Raw genomic sequence first — 25,674 nt, 5'->3', positions numbered from 1 at the left:
TAGTTCCGTTTGATTTAAATCTTCACTCAGCCGAACATTATTTCCGTGATGAAGGTTTATTAACAGTGCTAAGTCTTGCTTTCTTTGGTACAACTTCAGTTTTGTTAAAATTTAAGACGTTGGGAGAAGTGAAAATTATTCTCACCTCAAATTACTGCTTGCATTTATTAGAAATTATGACTGAAATTTTTAGTTTTATGTGACAGATTAGATTTTAGCAAAGCCAACGCTTATAAACTCCAACCTCATAGTTTGGGGGTTCTAGAGACAGTGACTTCCTGATTTACAATTCATTATTTTTGTAGTTGCAATAAATTTTACTTTTCCATTCACCATTCGTTAGTTATTTAGCCGTTCAGGCACACTGCAGCCTCCAATTGAAAATTTCTATATAGTACCTCCTCTTACTGTATACGTGTAGTGCAATTCCGTCCTAGCTTTCTTTCGCTCTTCCGAAAATATGTGATCGGGAAGTGTTTGTCATCACGAAGAGCAGCTAAAGCTAACTCCGTCTGCTCCTTCGTCCGCAGGGCTCACTGCTGTTGCCAGATTCCATTGTTTACCACTAAATGGGGCAAAAATTATTTAGTGAAGTATTATTTTATATGCTATAATTTATTTGGGCCACTTACCTTATTCAGCTGGGTGTGTCGTTAGGTGAAATGTTTATGAAAGAATTCTCTAACAGTATCACATCAGCCTATCTCTCCGACTGGGCAGAAGCAAAACACCCATTGCCTTCCTAAGTGAAAAAAGGATGACGATTTAACTGGGACCCTATTTCCAACTAAAGATAAATTTATCGTTGTAATTAATGTACATGGCCCAGTCACATTAACATGAAAGCAAGGCAAAAGTAAATCCTAGGAGTTTGGTAGGCAAGAGAGTACAGTAAACTCATCCTGGTGCTCTTCGAACCACGCACGCACACTAATAGCTGTGTGAGACGCTGAGTTGTCGTGCTGGTAGATGGCAATGTACAGAGGAAAAAACAAACCACATGTAGGGGTGGATGTGGTCCCCAAGGGTAGATGCATACTTGTGTTGATCCATTGTACCTTCCAGAGTGACATCATCCAGAGAATGACGCGAAAAAACTCCACAGAACATAACGCTCCCTTCTCCCGCCTGGACCCTCCTATCATTGTTGCAAGATCATAGACCCCAACGGCCATCATTCCGACGTAGCATAATATGTCACAACTCTGTAGACGTTCCGTTGCAATACTGGGGTGCAAAATGCAGTCTTAACTGCCGATGAACAACAGTCAGAATGGGTGCATGAACCAGGCATCTGCAATGGAGGCCCATATACATCTACGTTCATTGTACAGTTCTTTGGGAGACACTGTTGGTAACCACTCGATTCACTTGAGCGGTCAGTTCCTCAACAGTGGCAGCCATCGTTCACCTCTGTCATGTATGGCCCCTGATGTAGTTTATAAAGGGCTGGTAACAGATGGCACGTGGTCTTCTACCGCTGACTTAAGTCGTAACAGTAAAGTGGCGTTTACATTGGAGTGGGTTGTATGGATCAGCTTTGTAATAATCGTCGGCATAAAGACCTGACAAAGTGGCAAAAAATTATCATTTTTTGACACGCCCCTGGCAACACAGTAAATGAAATTGCCCAATTTGTTGGTATAACAACCTGCACATTCTGAAGTGTCTATAATGAATGGTATACCACAAGCATCCGTGCAACATGTGTGAGAACAGTGATCGTAAAAAGACCTTAAGCGAGAGGGACCGGAGACGAGTGTCGCTGATTGACATTGTCAACCGGTTTCAAACGTGACGGGAACTGATACTGTTAGTAGATGCAGGTAGGTGTATAGCAATGTTTCTGAGCGAATATTGCCAAGGAAACATTGAGTGCCTCGCAAAAGATCATTTATCTCAGTCTCAGCTTATACAACTGTGTGACGAAGATAGATACGTTGACTGAAAGGCAAATTTGTGAGTTTAACAGTTTGTACTTCTCATTTGAGAATGGCAATACTACCGAAATTACATAGTAGTGAAGAATACAAAATAAAAATATGGTTTATTCCCAATGTCCAGCAACTTGATATTAATGAAGAAACTCACCTAAGGCTTTATGACGTAAGTGAAAGTGGTAAAGTTGGGTTGAGAGTACTTAACAAGATGATAGAGATTTTATGTTACAACCAAACTTAAAAAAACTTGTAAAAGCAACGCACTAAAATCCAACAAGTGTCTGAATAACAAGAAATATCCAGTACTAGATTACTGTCCTCTCATTCAAGGATTTGTAAGAACGATTAAAATTAATTAAAACGCGTAACTAGGTAACCTGGCTCCAAAGATTCTAAGCATAGTACCAAAAACAGGTAACATAAAAGCATTACACTGGGGCAACCCAGGGAAGGAGAACAATTTAACAACACATACCAGATTTAAATATGAGTGAACATGAGAGCAGACGGGACAGAACACTAGATACAATATTACTACAACAGTCGGAGGATATACAGGGAGATTATAATTAAGTACCAGTTTCAAAGGGCTGTAAAAAACAAAACTGTGCTCTGAATGATGTCAAATTTGAATGGAATATTATCAAAGAAGAGGAAACCGTAATGGAAAAGAAAGAAATTAGCGACAAATTTTGGCAGGTAGGTGGCGCTGCTACAGAAGAGTCGAAAACCAATTATTGCCATTGAGACTGATTAGAACTTGGTTGAGTACAGTAGCGTATCCTTCATCCTCTCAACTGAAGAAACTGTAGCATCCCTTAATTTAGATACCCGGTTTTGCTTCAAGATTACACTAGCGGGTGGAGGCCGGTTGCTTATGCTTTTCACGTCCCTTCTTCGCAGGAAGATTAGTACTCGTTGCATGAACTTTAGGCCTTGGCTGTTTTATTTACCTTTGAAAAGTTTAGATTGTATTTAGAGTACCGGACTTTTCATTTAAATACTGATACCCAAGCCCTTAGTTAGGTGCTGGTGACTGGCACCAATCTAGAGTACCGATTATGTACCGATTTTTAAGATGTCTCTTCTGATTTAAGGATGTTGCCCAGCAAGAAGGCTCCCATTAAACAGTGAGATACATTCAGTTCCTGTGATATGAGGGGGGAGACCACAGAGATAAAATTGTTTCACCACTTGGACTGGTAATGTGCATATTTAAGTATTGTCATGAAACGCCAGAAAGAGGACATTTAGGTAATTTTAAGACCAGGATGAAGACTGGTGAAAATATTATTTGGAAGGGAATGGACGAGCAGATCCAGAAGGGAGAGTCCTGTAACGCCCGTTTCCTTAGTAAACTGGCGTTGAACCCCCTGCAATGTTTGCTGTCCCTCTATTTTGTTCAGGCTCCGATGCACAAAACGTACCCTGTAACACTTAAAGAAACCAGCTTCATATATTTACTACAGAGAGTGAACAAAACACGAATGAAGAGGCATGATTACAAAGGAAAATTGAGCACAACAAAAGAAATTGCACACCAGAGCAAGTATGATACATAGAATGTAGACAAAACAAATAACAAAATACAATAAAACGTAATCATGAAATGTACGCACACACAGACACAACACAACTCACAACAAATCAGTAACAACAAATGACACATAATGACTTATAAAAACAAAGTCACACACAGCGTAGGCAATGTACTAAAGAGACAAGGGCTCAACATAGCTTACAGAACACAGAACAAAATTTACTTGGAAGAAATACCACCAAGATTAACAAATACAGCCAGTCCAGCATAATTAATTTTCAACTGCTGTCGGTCTGTTTACAGGGTATTACAAAAAGGCACGACCAAACTTTCAGGAAAGATTCCTCACACAAAATGAAAGAAAATATGTTATGTGGACATGCGTCCGGACCGCTTGCTTTCCATGTTAGAGCTCATTTTATTACTTCTCTTCAAATCACATTAATCATGGAGTGGAAACACACAGCAACAGAACGTACTAGCGTGACTTCAAACACTTTGTTCCAGGAAATGTTCAAAATGTCCTCCGTTAGCGAGGATACATGCATCCACCCTCCGTCGCATCGAATCCCTGATGCGCTGATGCAACCCTGGAGAATGGCGTATTGTATCACAGCCGTCCACAACACGAGCACGAAGAGTCTCTGCATTTGGTACCGGGGTTGCGTAGACAAGAGCTTTCAAATGCCCCCATAAATGAAAGTCAAGAGCGTTGAGGTCAGGAGACCGTGGAGGCGATGGAATTGATCCGGCTCTACCAATCCATCGGTCACCGAATCTGTTGTTGAGAAGCGTACGAACACTTCGACTGAAATGTGCAGGAGCTCCATCGCGCATGAACCACGTGTTGTGTCGTATTTGTAAAGGCACATGTTCTAGTAGCACAGGTAGAGTATCCCGTATGAAATAACGTGCTCCATTGTGCATAGGTGGACGAAACTAAAAAGAGCTCTAACATGGCAATTAAGCGTTTCCGGACACATGTCCACATAACATCTTTTCTTTATTTGTGTGTGAGGAATGTTTCCTGAAAGTTTGGCCGTACCTTTTTGTAACACCCAGTCAGATATATAGGAATTTTAGAACCAGGAATACAGAACATCCCAGAACAGCAATGGTCCACACCCAGAATTTGCAGATCACCCAACAGCACAGAATCACCACTCAAATAACATAGAAACCTACTTAGAAAACCTTGAATCTAATAACAGCCTATACCAAAAATTAACAATAGAAGTAAACTATCACATAAAAATATCAGTAGCCCAAGGAAAGAAAGTACTAAAGGAATACATATTGCTGTGCAATAAAACTCTCTTTGCCACAATAAAAGAACTGTATAATCAGCAACTACTTCAAAGCTATATATGATCAGCCTCGAAAATTAAATTACCTCCTCCCCATTCTGCAAAACATTCGCTCTTCATACCTCGCTCTTCCTACCTATCCACAACTCCCTCCCTTTCTCTCTCTCTGTGTCTTGGAAACACATTCTCGCTCTCTCTCTCTCTCTCTCTCTCTCTCTCTCACACACACACACACACACACACACACACACACACACACACAGCAAATGTCAAAAACACATCAAATCCACGCTCCACATCCTAAACAAACATGCACGAAACACATGAGCACTAGACAGACACAACAACATGCTGTGGCGGCGAAAACCCTGTGCTCAGTGAAAAAATCGTAGTAAATGAATTTGTAACAAGAAGATCGAAAGAAATAAGAATATTAGCGCGATACAAACAAAGCAAAAATACCATAACATCAAACACTGTAAGTAACACGCTAAACCACACGATGCACAGTGGTTCTCAATCAGAAATCAGTAATAAACAGAAAAATAAAATAACGTTTTGCTGTTTTCACATTACTAGCTGTAGATTGCGTAGTAGACCTAAAGTTTCTGTCATAAATACCCAAGCGAGGTATTTTAGTAAATACACACATCCATTTTATTTCGAAATGTACTATAAACTAAAAAAAATTAGACCTATGGAAAATAAACAATATGGAATGGCTTACCTCAGTGATACAAGGCTCAACTCTGTACTGTATGTAAATCAATGTAGAGAAAATCTGAAAATAATCTGTTTTACAAATGTAAATATTTTATAAGAGAAGTTTCTTTAAAGATTAACATGATAGAATTTTGTGGAAAGAAAATAAACAAGTAAACCAATTTAAAATAGTACAAAAGTGGTGAACTTGTGTCGGTGAAAGATGTCTTGCATAAGGCCGAATTCCTCTCCAACAACTCTCCAACGTACATTGTGGAGGCATGTTGCATGCCGGTCGGAGCGGTTCCAGGCGCTACAGTCTGGAACCACGCAACCGGCCCGGTCGCAGGTTCGAATCCTGCCTCGGGCATGGATGTGTGTGATATCCTTAGGTTAGGTAGGTTTAAGTAGTTCTACGTTTTAGGGAGCTGATGACCTCAGAAGTTATATCCAATAGTGCTCAGAGCCATTTGAGCATGTTGCATACCCTTTGTGTACACCCACGCACGCATTTTTGGGGCTACTTCCCACGAGTTACGGAGTGTGTTTATGGAGTATCTGGAGTGTGTAGGACCCTAGTGTCGGATAATGCTGCTGATTTCGCGTTCTTTTTTTTTTTGTTAGCAGTTTTCTTGCGGTGAGTAAAGACACTGATTAAGTAGTGGACAAGCTTCTGGTGCACTTGAAGGGTTTTGTCCCAATCGTGTTCATCACTCCGGTTACCTTACTGTCAAGGGACTCAAACAACGGACGTATTTTTGAAGACTGTATCTTTCAGACTAAGCCATATCACACACGAGAGAGGCCGTTTCTTAATGTTACCAAGATGGAACCAGAGAGATATTATTTGGCAGCAAGCCTGATCAACATCAAAACTGGTGAACACCTCAGCCTCTTGAAACCATGGAAAGCAGGAGCACATATTCGGCAGCGGGATAGACTGCAAGATTATTTTCCCCCTGCCTTCGTAGTGAAAGGGCCCGAGTTGAGTTGCCGGTATCTGCTCTCCTTATACGGGGTCCACTCAGCACTCGTGAGGCCAGATGAGGAGCTGCTTCTGGAAGCAGCGGCATCGTTAGGACTCATCCACCAGCGTTAAAGGGCGGAGGGATTGGCGACATGCTGATCACATGTTCCACGACCATAGATCGCTCCTAGGATTGCCTTGTAGACTACATTCGGCCAGACATAACATATCTAAGATCTAATCCCTGAGTGGCGATTACGTTTTACTATTTTCTTATCGAGTGCGCGGTAGTCTACCACAGGCCGAACCTCAACCTAAGGTATCGGAACGAGGCACATGGAAGACGAATAGAGAGACTTATCTGGTCTAATTACGCCTTCCCTCAGTGTCTCACTCACAGTGCCCTCTAATCAACCATCGTGTCGATAGACAAGACGCCGGGTGTCTAACGAGAACATTATCATTTAGTTCTATATTAGACTCTCTGTAGTTTTCCACCCCTGACTGATTAGTATGAGAACAAATTCTTCGCACAAGTCCTCCATCTGCTACCATTTTTCAGGGCTCAGATAACTCTGTTTGCAATCAGAAACGTCTCTAACATAACTATTACTAATCACCACATGCGCACCGACTACTGAAACTACGAAATTGAACAGCAGACTGAGGTTCAAAATCAAAGGAAAATTTCTTCTCAGGCCATTTACTGTTTTACCCAAAGTGGTGAACAAAATTAGCGGCCAAAATCATCGGTGCGGATGGTCCTTACTTACATGATTCGCTTTTCTCGGACAGAGATTGAAATTTACGAATGTACTCATGGGCGTTATGAATTCCTGACTGATCAGTGTTAAGAAGCTGCCCATTTCGAGCAATAGGCATACGAGTTTTCCATTAATCTTTGAGCACACAAAAGGAACTCGAGATGTGGGCACCCAAGGACACTACAGTATCCTAATGCTAGTCGTGGCATCGTCATCTACTGGGTTCCTCAGCCTTCTCAAGACAGTTCCTTGTCAAGTGACCAGGGCAGATACAAACGCTACATCTTATTTTATCCCAGTTGTGCCTGATGTGCCCAGCTGGTCTCGCACGCTGACTGGCGCCAGCGCTGGTGTCGCGGAGCACTTCCCGTCAGTGCCCTCATGGAGTCGCGCTGGAGCAGCCGCAACTCTGTTCGCAGAGCTTTCCAAACTGTCGCAGCTCACGATGAGTGACGTCCTGTATTAGCACAGTTTTAATTTGTTAACCCGAATTCGACTGACAAGCTACTTTCGTTAGGACACACATTTTCTTGGAATGACGGAAATAAAAGTAAGATTCAAGAGTGGAGTAAAATTCGTGGCCATCACTGATGTCATAGTTATCCTCAGTGAAAGTGAAGAAGAATTACAGGATTTGTTGAATTCAATGAATAGACTGAGTCCAGAATATGGACTGAGAGTAAATAGAACAAAGGCGAAAGTAACGAGATGCAGTAAGAATAAGAACAGCAACTGGTGATCACGAAGTACATGAAGTTAAGGAATTCTGCTACCTATTCAGCAAAATAGCCCATGACGGACAGAGGAAAGGGGACGGACATCAAAATCAGAATATCACTGGTAAAAAGGGCATTCCTGCCCAAGAAAAGTCCACTAGTTTCAAACGTAGGCTTCAATTTGAGGAAGAAATTTCTAAGAATGTGCGTTTCGAGCACAGCATTGTATGGCAGTGAAACATGTACTTTGGAAAACCGGAACAGAAAAAAATCGAAGTATTTGAGGTCTGATGGTACAGAAGAATGTCGAGAATTCGGTGCACCGGTAATTTAAGGAATGAGGAAGTTCTTCGCAGAACCGGCGAGGAGAGGAATATGTGGAAAACACTTATTGGGAGAAGGGGCAGGAAGGCAGGGCCCTGTTCAGACGTCACGGAATAACTTCCATGGTACTAGAGGGAGCTGAAGATGTAAAAACTTTAGAGGAAGACGACGACTGGAATATGTCCAGCAAATAACTGAGGACGTAGGTGGCAACTGCTACTCAATTGAGGACCTAGACTGCGAGTGCTACTCTGACTCGAAGAAATTCTCACAGGCGTGGAATTCATGGAGTTCTGCATGAAATCGGTCAGAAAACTGAGGACTGGAAAAAAAGTTCCTGGCTCAGAGCTTTATCCGAACATGGCGCAATTTAACATACTCGCGGTGCCCATACTAAAGAAGTCTTCTAGTTGCATCTTTACGAAATTGTCGAGTCTCCATAAGATCTGACGTAAACATCAGCTAAGAGGTATCTATGCCCTATTGAAAATGACTTGTCAGTCATCGTCGGTGTGGGCAGCTCTTAATTTTATTACTAAAAATAATGTACTCGCTACAGCTCTGTGCCAATAAGATAGCTAACATATTCCAGTTCCGTCCACTAACGGCCATCCCGATTGAACAGGGCGTGTAGCAGTTTTACGTCACCTTTGCTGGAGAAATGAGTAATACTGGGAAATCCCACCTATCGATTTTCTACGAAGTGTAACAAATTCCTCGAGGCTAGTGTGGGACTTAGAATGGCAGGAGCTCTCCAACTGATAGTGTTTGGGAAGAGTCTGAACTTCCATGGGAGGCATGGGCGTCAATACCGTGTGACTCAAGGAACATCTGCGCCACGCAGGTCCTAAGCAAGTAGCACTGTGTTCATGTGCCGAAGTTGAGGGCACCTGACATACCTTTTCCGACTACATTAGTCTGTGTGACCTTCCCAGTTCTCTTCCTATCGGGGAAATCCTATAAGGGGCACGTTAAGCGTTAATTTGACCATCTGCCGTTAAGGTGAAATCATTTCTGACTCAAGAACATAATCGAACAAGCAGTAAATTGTGCATAAGATTGGAGCTTACTGTTAATTACCAATACGACAGCACCTGCCTGTAATGACTATTTTATATGTCGGTAGAGGTAAAGAAATAAAGAACTATAGCCACACTGTCATACCTAAAATCGAGATACATCTTATGAAGAAACGGAATCGACGTCTCAACAGTTTTAGGAAGTTAATACTGAATTTATGAGGGTATACGAGTCCGTCAAGGCGACAGACTTAGGTAAACTGGAAACTTAATGTGATCAATGCAAACTTCACATTGCAGCGCTATGGAAGTTATAATTAAATTTTTGGCGGAGTAAACTGTGTACTGGACGCTCACTCGAATAAGTAAGAAAAACACAAGTAGACCTTATCTGATGTTAACTTTACGGAAATATACTATATGAGTACTATATTGAGTAAGATAAACTTCCATAGAACAACATAGGTTCAGCAGAAGTCAAAACTTGTAATTTTAATGTTAGTAGACTAATCTGGTTTTGGTTCCAGCAAAATCTCTACTTCTCATACAATGTATGGTCCCCAAATACCGAACCGGACATCGAAAGTGCATTCATATCAGAGTCTCCCATTCGTGCTCTGAATAAAGGTCGCTTTAACCACGTGCCTGTCATGACTGGCGTGACCTCGGCTGAAACAGGTGAGTGATCACAAACAAGCGTCGTCTATTACTGCTTTTATACAATGAAGACATCAGGGAGATTTTAATGGCGGTTGGAAAATAGGCGAAGTGCAAATACCTCTTATAGCTCCCGAAATGAATTTGTTAATAAAATAAGCATAACTATAAAATTGTTCGTAATTTTTATAATTACTGCAACAACATGGAAGCCATTATTCAATGCCGAGTTTCAAATCGTTGTAGAAAGAGAACCACTGCTCCGAATGACGTCAAATTTCAAAAGTATAATATTGACGCAAGAGGAAAAGTGATGGAACAAAAAAACAAAAACAAAAGAAAACGAAAATTTTACCACTAGTTGGCGCTCTAAGCACCAGAATATGTACACCAACAGACATGGAACCTGCGGAAGTCCTACTCCAGTGGATGAAAAAAGGCATTGGTCCGATGTCTGCTACGGGTCTAGAGAAAATGATTACAAAATTCGAAAAGACAGGTTCTTTTGAAGTGCAATGTTGCAGAGACAGGAAAGCAGTTGATCTGACGTCTGTGAAGAAATAGTCACAACATTTCAGGAGGAGTCGAGCGGTGATGTTGAAACATGCAGTGCATAAGGAATTGCCTGAACGTAGAGTACGCCTGTGATCATGGTGCATAACGAAAGACAAACGGCAGCCCTGTAATTTCTTGCTCGCAGGGAAACGAATGGCCATGGAACTTCTGTGGATAGGCGAAGCCCAGTTTCATCTTCGAGGACATGTCAATACGAAGAACTGCGGAGTAGGGCGTTCTGCTAAGGTGACAGTGTAGTGCGGGTTGACAGCATAGTTTATCGTCGGGCCACATTTTTTCGCGGCGATGAATCCTGAGGGTCCTGTTATCTGTACCGTCACTTGTAAAGGCTATGATAGTATGTTGCACACCAACGTCATTCCAAGACTCCAACAGGGTGTTGGCACTTCTCCTCACGCTGCATAGCCAATGTAGGCGCTGCTGCAGAGAATTTCGAAAATGCTATAATTATAATTTCCCACCAGCCTGGCCGTCCAGATTAACTGATCTTAATTCGTGTGACTCCTGACTGTCGAGCTATCTGAAAGATGTGTTTAGTGCTCCAATTACTAACACAGCCGAATTGAAGGCACACATTGCGCAGCGCAGTCTGAACGTGACACTCCGATCTGTTGTGGAAGACGCTGTTTCTGGATTTCCACTTGAGACAGAAGACGCTGCACAGCTTACTGAAATCACATGTTTTGAGTCAGTATCACGATATGAACAGATGTCTTTTCTTTTTATGCGGTTTTTGGCCTCAGGACGAATGAAAACCTATTTTGCCCATCCGATGTAGTACGACATTGTTGTGGCGGATGAGCTCACCTAACTAAAGGTGCCACAAATATCGACAGCCGAACTTGTACAACAATGTACACAGAACAGTACGAATGGTGTAATGTGCAATTAAGGCCTTAGCTGTTGTACTGAGATTCATCTGGTATTTGTAGACGACCCCATTTACGTTAAGACGCTTACAGCACCATTTATTGGCAAATTATTGGTTGTATTCATTTTTGTTTCATGACTTTTTCCCCTGCGTCAAAAATATTTTGTTCCAATTCGACATCATTCAGAGCAGTAGTCCACTTTCTACAACTTTTTCAAACCGGAACTTTAACTGTGGATATCTTATACATTACAAATTGCTGCATCTACAACAAAATGTATAAGTTTTAAGTAATCAAAAAAAGACTGTAAAATGTCGTTGACGAACAAGTGTGGTGTGCCACACGCTATGAGTCTGCGTAGATTGAAAAATTGTTGAAAAATAATAAGTGTGCAAAGCTTTCTTACGTAATAACCATTTTCATTTTTAGGTGCTGAAGTTCTAAATAAGTCAGATCTTATAATTAACCTGAATAAAACTTTCGAAAATGTTGTGGGACCTTGCTTACATTTGCCGACGGTAGAAGAACAGACTCAAGCTGCAGAAAAGCTTAGGAATTTCTATTTTGGAAATGATACAATCACTACCGATCATCCGGAACCGTTGGTTCAGGTAAGTAACAGTACTGTTGAGTTAATGTTTCAGAGTAGATGAGATGTGATAAGAATTCTATACTGATCGTGATTTATAACAATGGAAACAGTGTGCTTTCTTAACCAGTAGGAACAACAATTCTATCTCAAGAGTGTCCTGTGATTTATGCAATAATTGCAATGTAATCTATCTTCGGCTTCCTATTAAACATATTCGATATAGTCTTAAGTCTTTAGAGCGAGATATAAGTCAAACATCCATGTCAGCTGCGCGAACCAACAAGAAGAGGTTAATATCTCTTCGACGAGAGGATAAGTGGTTACCTACAAAAGTGCAACTGGGTGTTGTATAGCTATGTTGAGTTTCAAAATTATCACATCTAAAACGACCAAAAGGTTTACATTTCCTAAATCTCTTGTGGGTGAGTGTCCAAAAGTGAGTGCAACTTTCGTGACACTTTAAAATTCAAGCTCAGAGTACGAAATACCTGCATTTGCTAAAACTGAGGATTATATTGTCCCCTCACAGGAATACAGGAATCATAATACAAAATAGTAGCTTAATTCGTTTGATGATGGTTGACACTGCTTCCAGTTCATTGGCTTTCAATTCTCTTCGAGCTAAGCCAATTCCCCTTTCCATATTTAGATCACATTTACATTCGAAAAAAATTTTACTAACAAACCAGTGCAGTATCATATCATCTCGAAGCAAACGATTTTAGGTCACTGCTAATCTAATGGACAAACATTGAATCTAATCGGGGAGTAATTTCACTAAAACAAGAGATAAGTTGATCGAAAGCATCTTGAGGCGTCAAAGGATAGTTAATTTAGAGATGGAGAATGTGTCTCTTTGTATAGTGTGAGTATACAGATGCTGGCCAAGGCTTGACCGCAGTAAACAGGTTATAATTGATATAGCTTGTAATATGCCATCTAGGGCAGTAGTGTAATACGACATCTGCATCCCAAAAATTCTGTAAAGATGTCGCACAGACCACGTACTGTTTTGATTTAGGTCTTTCAGTAATGCGTCAAATGTTTCTTGCAACATCACACCATCCATCTCATCTTCAACTACATCCTCTTTTTCCATTATAATTACTTCAAGTTTTCTTACATGTGTTCCATTCCTAGCATTCCGTTCTATGCGTTGTACCGGTTTATCACTACAAACCCTCGATGTTCTCTGTTTCCGTTCTTCTGTTCTGTTCTTTATTTGAATCTCATATTTTATGTGTGTATCTCCGTACTGTGCAACGTTTGTTATAGTTCGTATTTTACCTTTCATGAATTAATTTTAACAATTCTTGAGGTACACAGAGATTTCTGCTAGGTCTACCATTTTTTGTCTATTGTTGTCTATGCACCCTTTATTATTTGATCTCAAATATTACACTTTATCTTGCTTACATTAATCTCCATTATTTCAGGCAGCTGTTTACTAATGCACTCTTCGAGGCTCTGCACAATCTAGGTTACTTCAACTTGCCCAGGTGTCGTCTTCCTCATTTTATATCTTGAAATTTATTCAGCTTTAGTATACACTCAATAATTTATGATTAGACTCCACATTTGCATGTGGAAACGCTTTACGGTATAAATTTGATTTCGAAGTCTCTTTCTTACCTTTACATAATATATCTGAAGCCTTTCGGCCACCACAGGCCTCTGTTTTTCTATTGTGGGCTGCGAATTTCTCTGTTTCTTGACTATGTCCTTTTCTGTACTATTCGTAGCACTTTTGTGTTGATAACCATGTACTCACACGACCAGAAATCCCGTTCTCTCTGTCACCGCCTTTCACTAATTCATTCTGTCACTAATATTAATTCTGATCATATCGCCTTGAACAGTCCGCGCCTGGAGATCCGAATACGGAACTGTTTTACCTGCGGAATATTTTATCCAAGAAGATGCAATCATAATTTTACCACGAGGTAGAGATATATCTCCCCGAGGAATATAGCGCCTATAGTTTTTCCTTGCTTTCAAGGCTGCTGTAGTGATGCTAAGTTATGTTATAAGGTCAGATCAATCAATCATACAGCCTGTTGCCTCGATAGCAACTGAAAAGTTGGTGCCTCTTTGCAGTAACCGTACGTTGGTCTGGTCTCTCTGTAAGCACCCATCCGTCACAAGCGGCAACGTCCATAGTTATCGAGAAAGAAGGGAGGACAGGGTTTAACGTCCCATCTCTAACTTGGTCGTTAGAGAAGACATAGTAGTCGGAAAGGGCAGAGAGTGTGTAGACTACTACCAGAAATTACAACAACAACAACAACAATAACAGCAACAATATTAGATTCTTTAGAAATTCTTAATAACAATATTGTTCCGGCTATTCAGTATTCAGAACTGTACATTACTACTTCTGTGATGTTCTGGAATCTTGGTTATTTCCTGATTTTCTCGCTCTTCTGTTGGCCCAACAGACCTATTACAAACCGCACAAAATTCGTTGAGTGGATTGATGGGATTTGCCGCGTTCGACAACGTGACGTTCAGGGATCAATGATATTCATTTGAGTGCCTCTTCGCGTCTCCCAGGCACATGACAGTGACCATTTTTCATTTTAATACTCCACTAATTGTACTGCAATTACTTTATCTCATTTTAATAATGTTTCATTTTTTATTTCATTATCAGAGGTTCGCAGTTTTGTTTTCGTGAAAATTCTGTATTTGTTGAAATTAATCTAGGGATCATTTAATGCTTTGCGCTTTAACGGTATTTTTAATACGTATACTCTGCAGCCAGTTAGATTTCATTGTTCGTGAAGATACATCGTGTAAGCTTCAGCCTTGAAACGTCTTTGTTTCGGAATTATCTGTCATAGTTTTCACGTTAAATCTTTCTGAACATGATTTAATTAGCTTACTGGATCCTGAGCTTCATAACTTTATGCTTCATTCAAAGTTGATCATGAGCAAGTAATTCTGTCGTAAAATTATTCTCACTTTTTACAAAAGTTGTCTACTCTTTCATTTCGAAACACATCGTTAATAATTTCCTTGTAGAGGAATTCCGTGTCACTATTGAGTTCATGTTGGTTATAAAATTATCAGGTTTCTTATTGCAACACAATGATTTTATGGCGTTACTGAGATATTTTAGCATTCTTTGTCTTTCTACTGGGCTGCAGTAAGTTCCATTGATTGTTTTACAGTGACAGTGCCACCGTTGCACCTGTAGTCGTTCAACCAACACCAAAATACTAACTGTGTCACGTACATCCATCCTCCACAAGCTACCTTACGATGTACGTGCTGGCAGATACTGCTGCTGAATTTTCTCTTCCTGTGTCAGTTGGCCGGCCAGAGGGGCCGAGCGGTTCTAGGCGCTTCAGTCTGGAACCGCACGACCCCTACCGTCGCAGGTTCGAATCCTGCCTCGTGCATGCATGTGTATGATGTTCTTAGGTTAGTTAGGTTTAAGTAGTTCTAAGTTCTAGGGAACTGATGACCTCAGCTATTAAGTCCCCTAGTGCTCAGAGCCATTTGAACCAATTTGTGCCAGTTGTGAATGGAGCAGGGAAACAACGACTGTCCATAAGGTCGCGTCCGAGCTCAAATTTCTGTGATTACATTTATGGTCTTTTCGCTATACACGTTGCGCAGCGCCACTCTTGTGAAGACGGGCATTGGACTGGGATGAGTATCTAGGGGGCGCTTTACTACTTATCTAATGCCTTGAGGTGACGAGTTGTTTTTCTTCCGATCTTTCCTATTTCTTCTAATAACTAGTTCTGGTAAGAGTCCCAGACTGGGAAGAAATACTCAAATATTGGTCGAACGACCGTTTTGTCAGCTACCTCATCGTAAGTGCATCATACTTTCTATGCATTCTCCCAATGAATCATAGTCTGAGATCTGACTTTAGTATGAGCTTAACGTGCTCGATTCACTTTAAATTGCTCCGTTCATATGCTCCATGCTTTTGACAGATCTAAATGTTTCCAGTGACTCTTCACCAATCGCGTAATTAAACAACAACGGATCTTTCAGCCTATTTGTACGCAATATGTCAAATTTATTTTGTTTTGGTGCCAACTTATCTAATTGATAGTTTATGTGTAGTGTGGATATAATGATCTTTCAACGTTCCCTTGAGGCATGCCTTAAGCTACTAATACTTTCAAGGGTTTCTCTGTTAACAATGTCATGCTGTGTTCTGTTTGCATGGAGCTCTTCAATAGAACCAGAAAGAAGGCCTGATGAACCATACACTTGTTTTTGTTCAATAGGCGACACTGTATTGGAGGCATTTTACAAGTCAGTGAATATGGCGTCCACTTGGGGACTGGTATTTTCAACATTCATAGGTCCGTGGACGTCTTCGCTGTATGAAATTGTGTTTAACGTTGTTAGGAAACATTATAAGAAACCAGGAATTACGTTTATCATCCCTTTTCCTCCAAAATTATTAAGATATTAGCACCAACCTCGAAAATTATTAAGATATTAGCACCAACAACATTCGTAAAATCTTCCTCCATCCAAGCTTCCGCAGTACTATCGTACTTACGGGCAAATGATACAATACTACAATACGAAACAAGTATTTGACAAATATCTCATTGTTGCAGCTTGATGAAGATTTAAATTTCTTCAACCCCACTGATGCTCTGGTCAGAAGAATAACGGAAGTAACTAACCTGTCAGTCTACTATTACGAGTTCGGCTACCATTCAGATGACACCTTCCTGAATGAATTTGGTAAGCTTAAAGAGCCATATTCTAAGATTAATACAGAGGTGCATTAATTTATTTATAAAGTGTTACGGATTCTGTTTTTTTATCATAACTCGGTTTAGTCCACCAATTTTTCAGTCAAACTGTTCTGCAAAATTCGTTTACTAACATTAAGGGAACTATTAATTTAGTTCAACGTTTTCACAGAAGTTTAATTAACATAACTATTAATGACAGAAACGATGAATAACAGCACCAGGCTGGTGATATAACGCGTTAGATCCTATTGTTCGATAAGGCCAACTTCTGAAAATCAGTATGAAAAATTTCGAACGGTAGACTTCTGTCTGCGACAGTTTGTATCGCCTTATAGTCATCAGAGCCAACGAACATGGCGTAGTATTTACATCTGAGAGCTTAAAAATCTAGAAATTAAGGTTTATTTCTTATAATTTAGGGATAGAGAGTACAAGTAACACAACTGAGATTTCACGAGAAAATGATCTAAAAGCACATTTGGTAAGCTAAAATGTCGATCTTTTCCTTGTAAAAGAAGTATAAGAGATTTCTGTAGAGTGCTACACGGTGAGATGATAAAGTTTAAGCTCTTAGCCAATGTCTGCACTGCATTTAGAATGCAACAGGTAAAAGTGAAATTTCTGACAGAAGAAGATGCTATCTTTAATGAAGTTTAAGGTATGTGCTTCTTTTTTTTTGTTTTGAAAGTTCACCAACACCTTAACATGTATGCTTTTAAGAGTACTTATAAAACTATTTAATGAATGTTTAAGTAAGCCATATTTACAATACTAGATGTAAATCTTCAGGCACAATGAACATATTGACACAATAGAGTAGAAATTTGTTGAACGCGGCCATACATACATGGAATGTCATACAGATTTTCATCTGAGACAGCCTGTCAGGCTAAAAATGTGTGCCGGGCCGAGACTCTAACTCAAGACTTTTAGCTTTCGAGGACAAGTGCGCTATCGGCTGAGCTACCCAACTACGACTCAGGAACCTTCCGCACAGCCTTATTTCCGCCAGTACCTCGTCTCCTACATTCCAAAGTCCACAGAAGTTCACCTGCGAAACTTACAAAACTAGCACCACTGGAAGAAAGGATATTGCAGAGACATGGCTTAGACACAGCCTGGCAGATATTTCCAGAGTGAAATTTTCACTCCGCAGCGAATTGTGCGCTGATATGAAACATCCTGGCAGATTACAACTGTGTGCCGGACCTAGACTCGACCTCAGGACCTTAGCCTTTCACGGGCAAGTGCTCTACGGACTTTTTTCTCAAGTCTGAGCTTCATTAATCTTTTTTTGACGGCTTAAACACTTTTTTCCAGTGCTCTGCCTCTTTTTACTTTAAGGCATAAACACTTTTTTCAGTTTTGTTTTTTCCTTTCTTTTACCATTAATCTCCTCTTTCATCCATAATGTTTCTTGAAATTTACAGATTTTTTTGTTTCTGGGTGGGGTAGTTTTGGGCCTCGCCGCAGGTACGGTGGGGCGGATTTGCAGCAGCGTTGGTGCTTCGAGGGCTTTCCATCCGTAGACACCTACAAAATTTTCCATTTCAGCTATGTAGCAAATTGATGTAAATGTAATTTTTTTATGTTGTCTTATTAGTGTAAAAATAAGTCATATTTATTCTTAGCTGTTTTTACAGAAACTGGTTATAGAACGAAACGAAAATAAAATATACGCATGGTCCTCAAGATGTTTTAGCTCTTTTATTATCTCCTTATGAACCTACAGGTTCTTCAGTTGTGAAAACTGTTGCAACTGAAAAAGTCGTGGACTGATAAAGGATCTAATAGTCTTGAACTCTAAAATCCTTGTGAAACTATAATGAGTAAAATCTAATATGTTCCTCAGAAAACATTCTACCTGTTACGTTCCTTCTCTCAGCCCTCCTGCTGTTCAGTACCATCTTTTTCACATGCTATGGTTGACATGATCCCAAATTTCTTCTTTCTGTTTCCGTAGCGTTTCATCTTCGAGTTCTCTAAAAGCTTTATTGCTTACTATGTACTTGACATACTCACATCAAAAAAATTTTCATCAAGTCCTGAAGATAGACGTTGACTGTGGACGTTGAATCACAGACAAAGTCCCTTTGATTGTTCAGAGATGCCACTAAACATGCCCCAAGATATCACAAAATATCACAAAACGTGCATGAGCAGAGTGTATTAGACGGAGGGGGTCTGACAGCCGATCAGTTCCAGTCATTCTACCAGGAAGGAGGTGCATGGAGTTCAACCATGCCTAGACGGTCAGTACCGGGGTTCGATCGCGTCTGAATTGTTAATTTGTTCCAGAGAGGGCTGTCAAGAAGGGAAGTGTCCAAGCGTCTCGGAGTGAACCAAAGCAATGTTGTTCGGACACGGAGGAGATACAGAGAGGAGGAACTGTCGATGACATGCACCGCTCAGGCCGCCCAAGGGCTACTACTGCAGTGGATGACCGCAATCTAAGGGTTATGGCACGGAGGAACCATGATAGCAATGGCAACATGTTGAGTAATGCTTTTCGTGCAGCCACAGGACGTCTTGTTACGACTCAAACTGTGCGCAATAGGCTGCATGATGCGCAAATTCACTCCCGACGTCCATGGCGAGTTCCATCTTTGCAACCACGACACCATGCACTGCGGTACAAATGGGCCCAACAACATGCCAAATGGACCGCTCAGGATTGCCATTACGTTGTCTTCACCCATGAGTGTCGCATATGCCTTCAACCAGACAATCGTCCGAAATGTGTTTGGATGCAACCCAGTCAGGCTGAACGCCTTACACACACTGTTCAGCGAGGTGGCGGTTCCCTGCTATTTTGAGGTGGCATTATGTAGGTACGACGCACACCGCTGGTGGTCATGGAAGGCGCCGTAACAGATGTACGATACGTGAATGACATCCACTGACCGATAGTGCAACCATATCGGCAGCATGTTGCAGAGGCATTCGTCTTCATGGATGACAACTCGCGCTCCCATCGTGCACATCTTGTGAATGACTTCCATCAGGATAATGACATCACTCGACTAGAGTGACCAGCATGTTATCCAGACATGAAATCTATCGAACATGCCTGGGATAGATTGAAAAGGGCTACTTACGGACGACGTGACTCACCAACCACTCTGAGGGATCTACGACGAATCGCCGTTGGCGAATGGGACAATCTGGACCAACAGTGCCTTGATGAACTTGTGGATAGTATGCCACGACGAATACAGGCGTGCATCAATGCAAGAACAGGTGCTACTCGGTGTTAGAGGTACCGGTGTGTACAGCAATCTTGACCACAACCTCTGAAGATCTCGCAGTGTGGTGGTACAACATGCAATATGTGGTTTTCATAAGGGATAAACAGGTCGGAAATGATGTTTATGTTTGATCCCAATTAGGTGTACAGGTTCCGGAACTCTCGGAACTAAGGTGAAGCCAAACAGTATTGATGTGTGTATTTCACCAATAGCCACAGTACCGTATTGTTTTTGGTAACTGCGTAATAGTCCTTTAGGGACCCAGCTAATCATTCTGTGTTAAATGTTCTTCTGCACTTCTTGTGGTTATTGGTAGCCTGTTTCTTATCAATTTCCAATTGCAATGGTGTCCGCTGCAGATAAATCGATGATCCAGTGTGTCTGTTAGCACACATTCTAGGAACCTGTCACTATCACTGAACCTAATAAGCTTCAGGTTTTCACTGGTGGCAATGACGTTGTTTACTACTTAATACCTTGTGGATGTAACATCTGTAGAATGAATTGGGTGGGTGAAGTTTTTCCATACAGCTTTTCAGTTTACCATCGGGTACTGTATTTCAAAGCTGTTGGGGTTGTCTGTCCGCTTCTACTTGTCCATCAACTCTGTTGTTGTCGGGTGGCCTTTTTTTTAGAACGTTTTCGCCTATTTAACTGACCTGTAGTTAGAATTCCCTCACATGTTTGATCTTACTTTATTTTAGCTACACTGATTGGTGGTTGCGTGCTTTGTGAACGAAAAATCTTGAAGAGATGGGGCGTAATATTGTTGAGTCCCTGTTTGAGCGTTCTGATGGTCCTCGTAATGTATAAGTCCGTTGATTTTAAGTTCATTTCCGTCAGTTGTAGTCCTTTAGTCTTTTTTTGGTTTTGTTAAAGCTGAGAGCATCACTTTAAATGTATTACCTTTACACAAGTAACTGTTCGAATATTTCATCGACATTCTCGCTTGTAGTTTTGGCAAAGGGAAAATTTACGCTGTGTAAAATATGTATGTGTTTATTATATTTTTTCTGGAGGAGGATCTCAAATGCCAACTGTTTTCTATTATTGCTCTTAGCATGCTCTTAGTTGCCTCTTTCCAGTTTTAGTAGTAATTTTTAAGAGACAATATGGTTGTCAACGATAGTGGATGTGTATTCCACTACGCCCCTGAAGTTGAACAGTTTACACTTTTTTATGTTTATTGCCACTCCCGAAGCCTGATAGTATACGTCAATCACACCTTGCTGTAGTCCACGTTTATCATCGTGTCGAATTATAATGGCAACATCATCTACATTCCTTCGTACAACGCCATTTTTCCCAGAGATCACTATTCCTGCTAATTTCGTAGTAATCGCCCTAAGAAGAGACTCCAAAGTTGGCACGACGAGTAAAATTGAGAGTGGGCTCCCTTGCGGTACGCCCCTGCCTGTGTTGATTAAGTTCGTCATTTGGGCCACTGACACTGATATTTGCAGCAAAACGAGTAATCAAATTGCGAATAACTTGTGCAGCTCTTACTTGCAATTTAATTTTTGTCATAATTTGTTCCATGTATCGGTAACCAACTCGGTCGAAAGCTTTACAAAAATCTATAAAAAGTAGGCCGCACCGGATATTCGTCACCGAGGCTACTGCTATGTCATCTCGATATTCCGAGATGGTTGTTATGAAGGACATGCCTGGAGTGCACTATTGATTGTTCACAATTGTTTTCTTGATGAGCGGGCCCTTTCTGCTACTGATCTTTCTCGTTTTATAATCAAAATTGTAAGTGTTATAGGCCCAAAGTTACAAAGTTATGGATAATATTTTTATGTCCATTTTTACTCACTAAGAACATTTCACCATCTTTTAATTCTGGTGACGCGTTTGCCCCTTTCATTATTTCATTGATCTTTTGGTCCCATGATATGCCAATATTTGCCGAAAAACCCCTTTTCGCAGGCCGTCTGGTCTGGGAGATTTCTTGTCTGGTGAATGAGAGTCTAAATCTGAGATTTCCTCTGTGCTGAAGTCAGACAAAACTTCACTGTTTCCGTCATTCGTGATGTAAGCGCGTGGTGCTTGTGCCATGTACACTTGCCATTCGTCTAAGGAGGTCTGCAAATCCTCAGACACTGAAGCATCACGGGTATGCATATTTACAAAGCGTTGCCTCCCCGGACTGCATCAATCACAATACGAACGACAGACGGCAGGACAAGCGCCTCTAGGGACCTATACCCTCTGCCGTGCCACGTGTGCAGAATTGAAGCAGTGCGAATTCCTCCGGCCATGGCCATGTAGGGCCGCGTAAACTAACACGTCGGCACTTCTCTCCATCGGCTCTGTGGCAATTCATGCGCTGGCTCTCAGCAGCGCATAAGTAAGAGCCCTCTCAGAAGCCATCGGAGTCGTACTTAAGACTTTCCAGCGACATCACGAGACGCACCTGTTGGCAAGTGCGTCGAACGCTCAACCTCCATCGTTACAGATTATCAGTGGCATAATCCTCAAGTGCCACTACGCTTATTCACTGTGTGTTTTAGGCGTATGCCTGTCAGTGTCTGAGCAGTTGTATTATATTTTTTTTTTACTGAGAAGAGTTTTCCTTTGTTATTCTCTCTGCTGTGGTCCTAATGAACACTTGTTCTTTTTTACCTGTGTCATATTATTTTTTATTAAGCGTCTTTCCATGAGAGATATGGCAAGTGACGACGTGGTATCTGGGCCCAGGTGGTCACGTGTATGGTTTTTTTCCGTTTCTTATTCTCACAGGTCACCTGATATTCGTTTTGTTTTCTTGTTTCTCTTTGGTCGAACAGCCAGTATCCGAAAGCCTAGAAATGACACAACAAATGATGTTCTTTCCGTGGGAGAAGCAGCAGGTGTTGCAAGAGCTGGTCACCACGGTAGCGAGCTTTACGGCAGCGTCCGCCGATGGCTCCCAACTCCCATCTCGGTCGGACCTCACTGCTAAAGGCTTTAGTGGGGCTCCTCCGTCATTTCCTTCTTTTGGCGAACTACTTGGCGCGCCTCGAGCAGCATTCTCTGGCGACATCCGTCATAGGGCGTTTCACCTCGCGTAAGTTGGACCAGAGGTTTACCAACTTTTTCAGCAACTGAAACCTGAGTTAGAACCACACTCCTATCATGTGAGGAAGTCAAATTTGGTTTTAGAGGATATTTTGAATCGCAGGTACATGTTGCTGCGGCGCGACACAAATTTTTTAGCTGCCGTAAGCAACAGGGTCAGTCCTACCGGGCATGCTAACTGCGGTGTTCCAATGAAGTCTGTAAGAGTCACTCGCCGCGTCACTCGTCTGGGACGTACTCCTGGTACACGCACCCAATGAGGGGCTTCGGACGAATTTCTGAAACTGCAAGATCCCACATTGGACGTCTGTCTTCAGATCGTTCGAAGATTCGAGCACTCTATCCGTGCGTCAGCTTCCATACAAAATGCTTTTTCTCTCCGTGCGGCTAGTCCTACCTTCCGCATGCTACCCCAGCCGCCCCTCTCCCTTCAGACTTTGTGCCTATTGGTAAACAGGCATTCCCCGCCCAGCGCTCCCCGACAGTTTCCCTTCTGCATTTCATCACGCATTCTCAACGTCAGTGTCAGCTTTTCCGTGACGAATATGCCTCGACGGCAAGACGGGTCACAAAGCGGAGGTCTGCCGGGCCCCCACCGAGATTCACACGGATTTGGCTGAACCGGACACTTTCACGACGTAGGAATCGGACATGGCGACCTCAGAGATGGGATCGACAAATTTCCCGTCCAGGTGTTCGTCAGTGATCGTCCCGTCGACTTCCCGGTGGACACCGGTTCTGCCGCCTCGATCATCTTGTGGAACACCCACCGGCGGTTGGGCTCTCCTCCACTGCAGTCCATCTCCCAGCCTCTCCGCAGTTACAGCAGTGACACAGTGGCGCTCAAAGGACAGTTCACAGCTCTCTTCCAGCGTGGAATCACCACCTGTAAATGGCGTGATCATTTATAGTATAGTTGGATTAGAGGAAGATATAACGTAGAGTTATAGATTATTACCAATTGTGCTTAAACTGTTCAATGGACGAAGTAAAAGAAATTTTCTGAAGTGAAATAAAAATGCACAGCAGAGTGGTACAAATTTGGACGGTTTTGCTGAAGTAGTTCCCTTATGAAAAGAAAGCACATTGAAGTGAACAAACTAGTTTTTACAGGAAACAAGTTGAGGATAAAAAAATTTAAGTAGAACATGACGAAAATTAGAAAAGACAACGGCGGACTACGTAGTGCAGAAATTGACAGCGACACTATAGCAGTAAAAAGTGATAGATTTCATTTATCTGGAAAATGAATGAAAGAGAATAATATTGCTTAGAAGTTGTTCCTCTTCTTTCTAGCATGAATAACAACTCTAATAGACCACTCGCTGTCCAGCTTGCAACTACGTCGACAGATCACCAGAGCTGACGGCGTTGAACAATTGGAGCAGTCCCAGCCGCTTGCTCAACTAAACCAATGGGGGCTCCTGTCGGGTGGCTACCACTGTGCATATTCGTATTAAGCTTTCTGTCTTACCCTATAGTTTCATTGTAATCTGTGTTCTTAACTGAATCCATCAATGGGTCTACCTATTGGAAACCTGAGGTGCTAAGAAAATTAAAAATGAAGTGGACAGAGAGGTTCATAGTGAAGAGTTTCGTAATAGTATAGGCAAGGGGAAGCAGCCTGTAGAAAATTCATCCTGTAAGACTAAATACGTTGGAGTAACGTACCGTATTTAGGACTGAAAAGACAGAGGGGTAAAATGGTAGGTGCAAACGAAATCTATAACATAGTAAAAGAGTTCAAATGGTTCAAATGCCTCTAAGCACTACGGGACTGAGGTCATCAGTCCCCTAGACTTGGAACTACGTAAACCTAACTAACCTAAGGACATCACACACATCCATGCCCGAGGCAGGATTCGAACCTAGCAGCCGCGTGGTTCCGGACTGAAGCGACTACGAAACAAGTAATGTGATATTTACGCAGAGAAAACTATATCAATGTAGAAAGACAGAGAGATTCGCATTATACCATTCGAAACACTGATTATACAAAAATCACAACGCTACACATTGTTTAGCGCCCTTCCAGCACATGTCACTGCTGTATTATGTACATTTAAGGACCGATCGAAAAGTTTCCGTTCTAGGGCTGTACAGAGCAGGAACGGGATGCCTATCGGGCAGAATCGCCGTGAGCATTAAGGTAGTCATCCCACCGGCATACCAGGTTGAATATAACCTTTTGGGAAAATACCGTGTCTTCCTAAGTGAGGAAGTCTGTAACTGCCTACGGCACACCCTCATCCGTCAGGAATCGTCGACCCGTCAAGGGCTTTTTTAAAGGACTGAAGGCGTGATAATCACATGGGAGTGCCTCCCAATTTGAGTTGGCGTAACTTCTGAGTTACGACAGAGGCGCTTTGAGGAAGTGCGTCATCATGAAGCAGCAGCACTCCCTGTCACAACCGTCTGCAGCAGTGGTTTTCGACAGGCGCGCTGCCCCATACACGTTCTTCACTCGCCGGTGGCTGTTTACCGGTGTTTGTCTTTCGGCAGCCAAGAAAATAATAACAGCACGTTGGTCCCATTGGGATACATTCGTTAATAACATAGCCTTAGTTGCCGCATTTACAGCAAGCTCGCCGGAAAGACATGAATGCCATATCAGTTGCTTAGACGCCGGTGCTTACATACCTGCATCGGAG

General features: G+C 41.8%; 1 protein-coding gene across 1 annotated transcript in view; it reads left to right on the top strand.

Moving 5' to 3' along the window:
* LOC126355905 (cholinesterase-like) overlaps nt 1-25,674 on the top strand; it is a 90,948-nt gene that overhangs the window by 61,735 nt on the left and 3,539 nt on the right. The window contains exons 6-8 of the mRNA XM_050006417.1: nt 9,807-9,957; nt 11,814-11,995; nt 16,569-16,698. Coding sequence (XP_049862374.1) covers nt 9,807-9,957; nt 11,814-11,995; nt 16,569-16,698 — 463 coding nt within the window. The remainder of the gene's footprint in view (nt 1-9,806; nt 9,958-11,813; nt 11,996-16,568; nt 16,699-25,674) is intronic.

The sequence above is a fragment of the Schistocerca gregaria genome, chromosome 3 (genome assembly GCF_023897955.1).
Source record: "Schistocerca gregaria isolate iqSchGreg1 chromosome 3, iqSchGreg1.2, whole genome shotgun sequence".
NCBI classification, from domain to species: domain Eukaryota; kingdom Metazoa; phylum Arthropoda; class Insecta; order Orthoptera; family Acrididae; genus Schistocerca; species Schistocerca gregaria.
The sequence above is the reverse complement of the archived record's forward strand: the minus strand, read 5'-3'. Positions and strand labels throughout refer to the sequence as shown.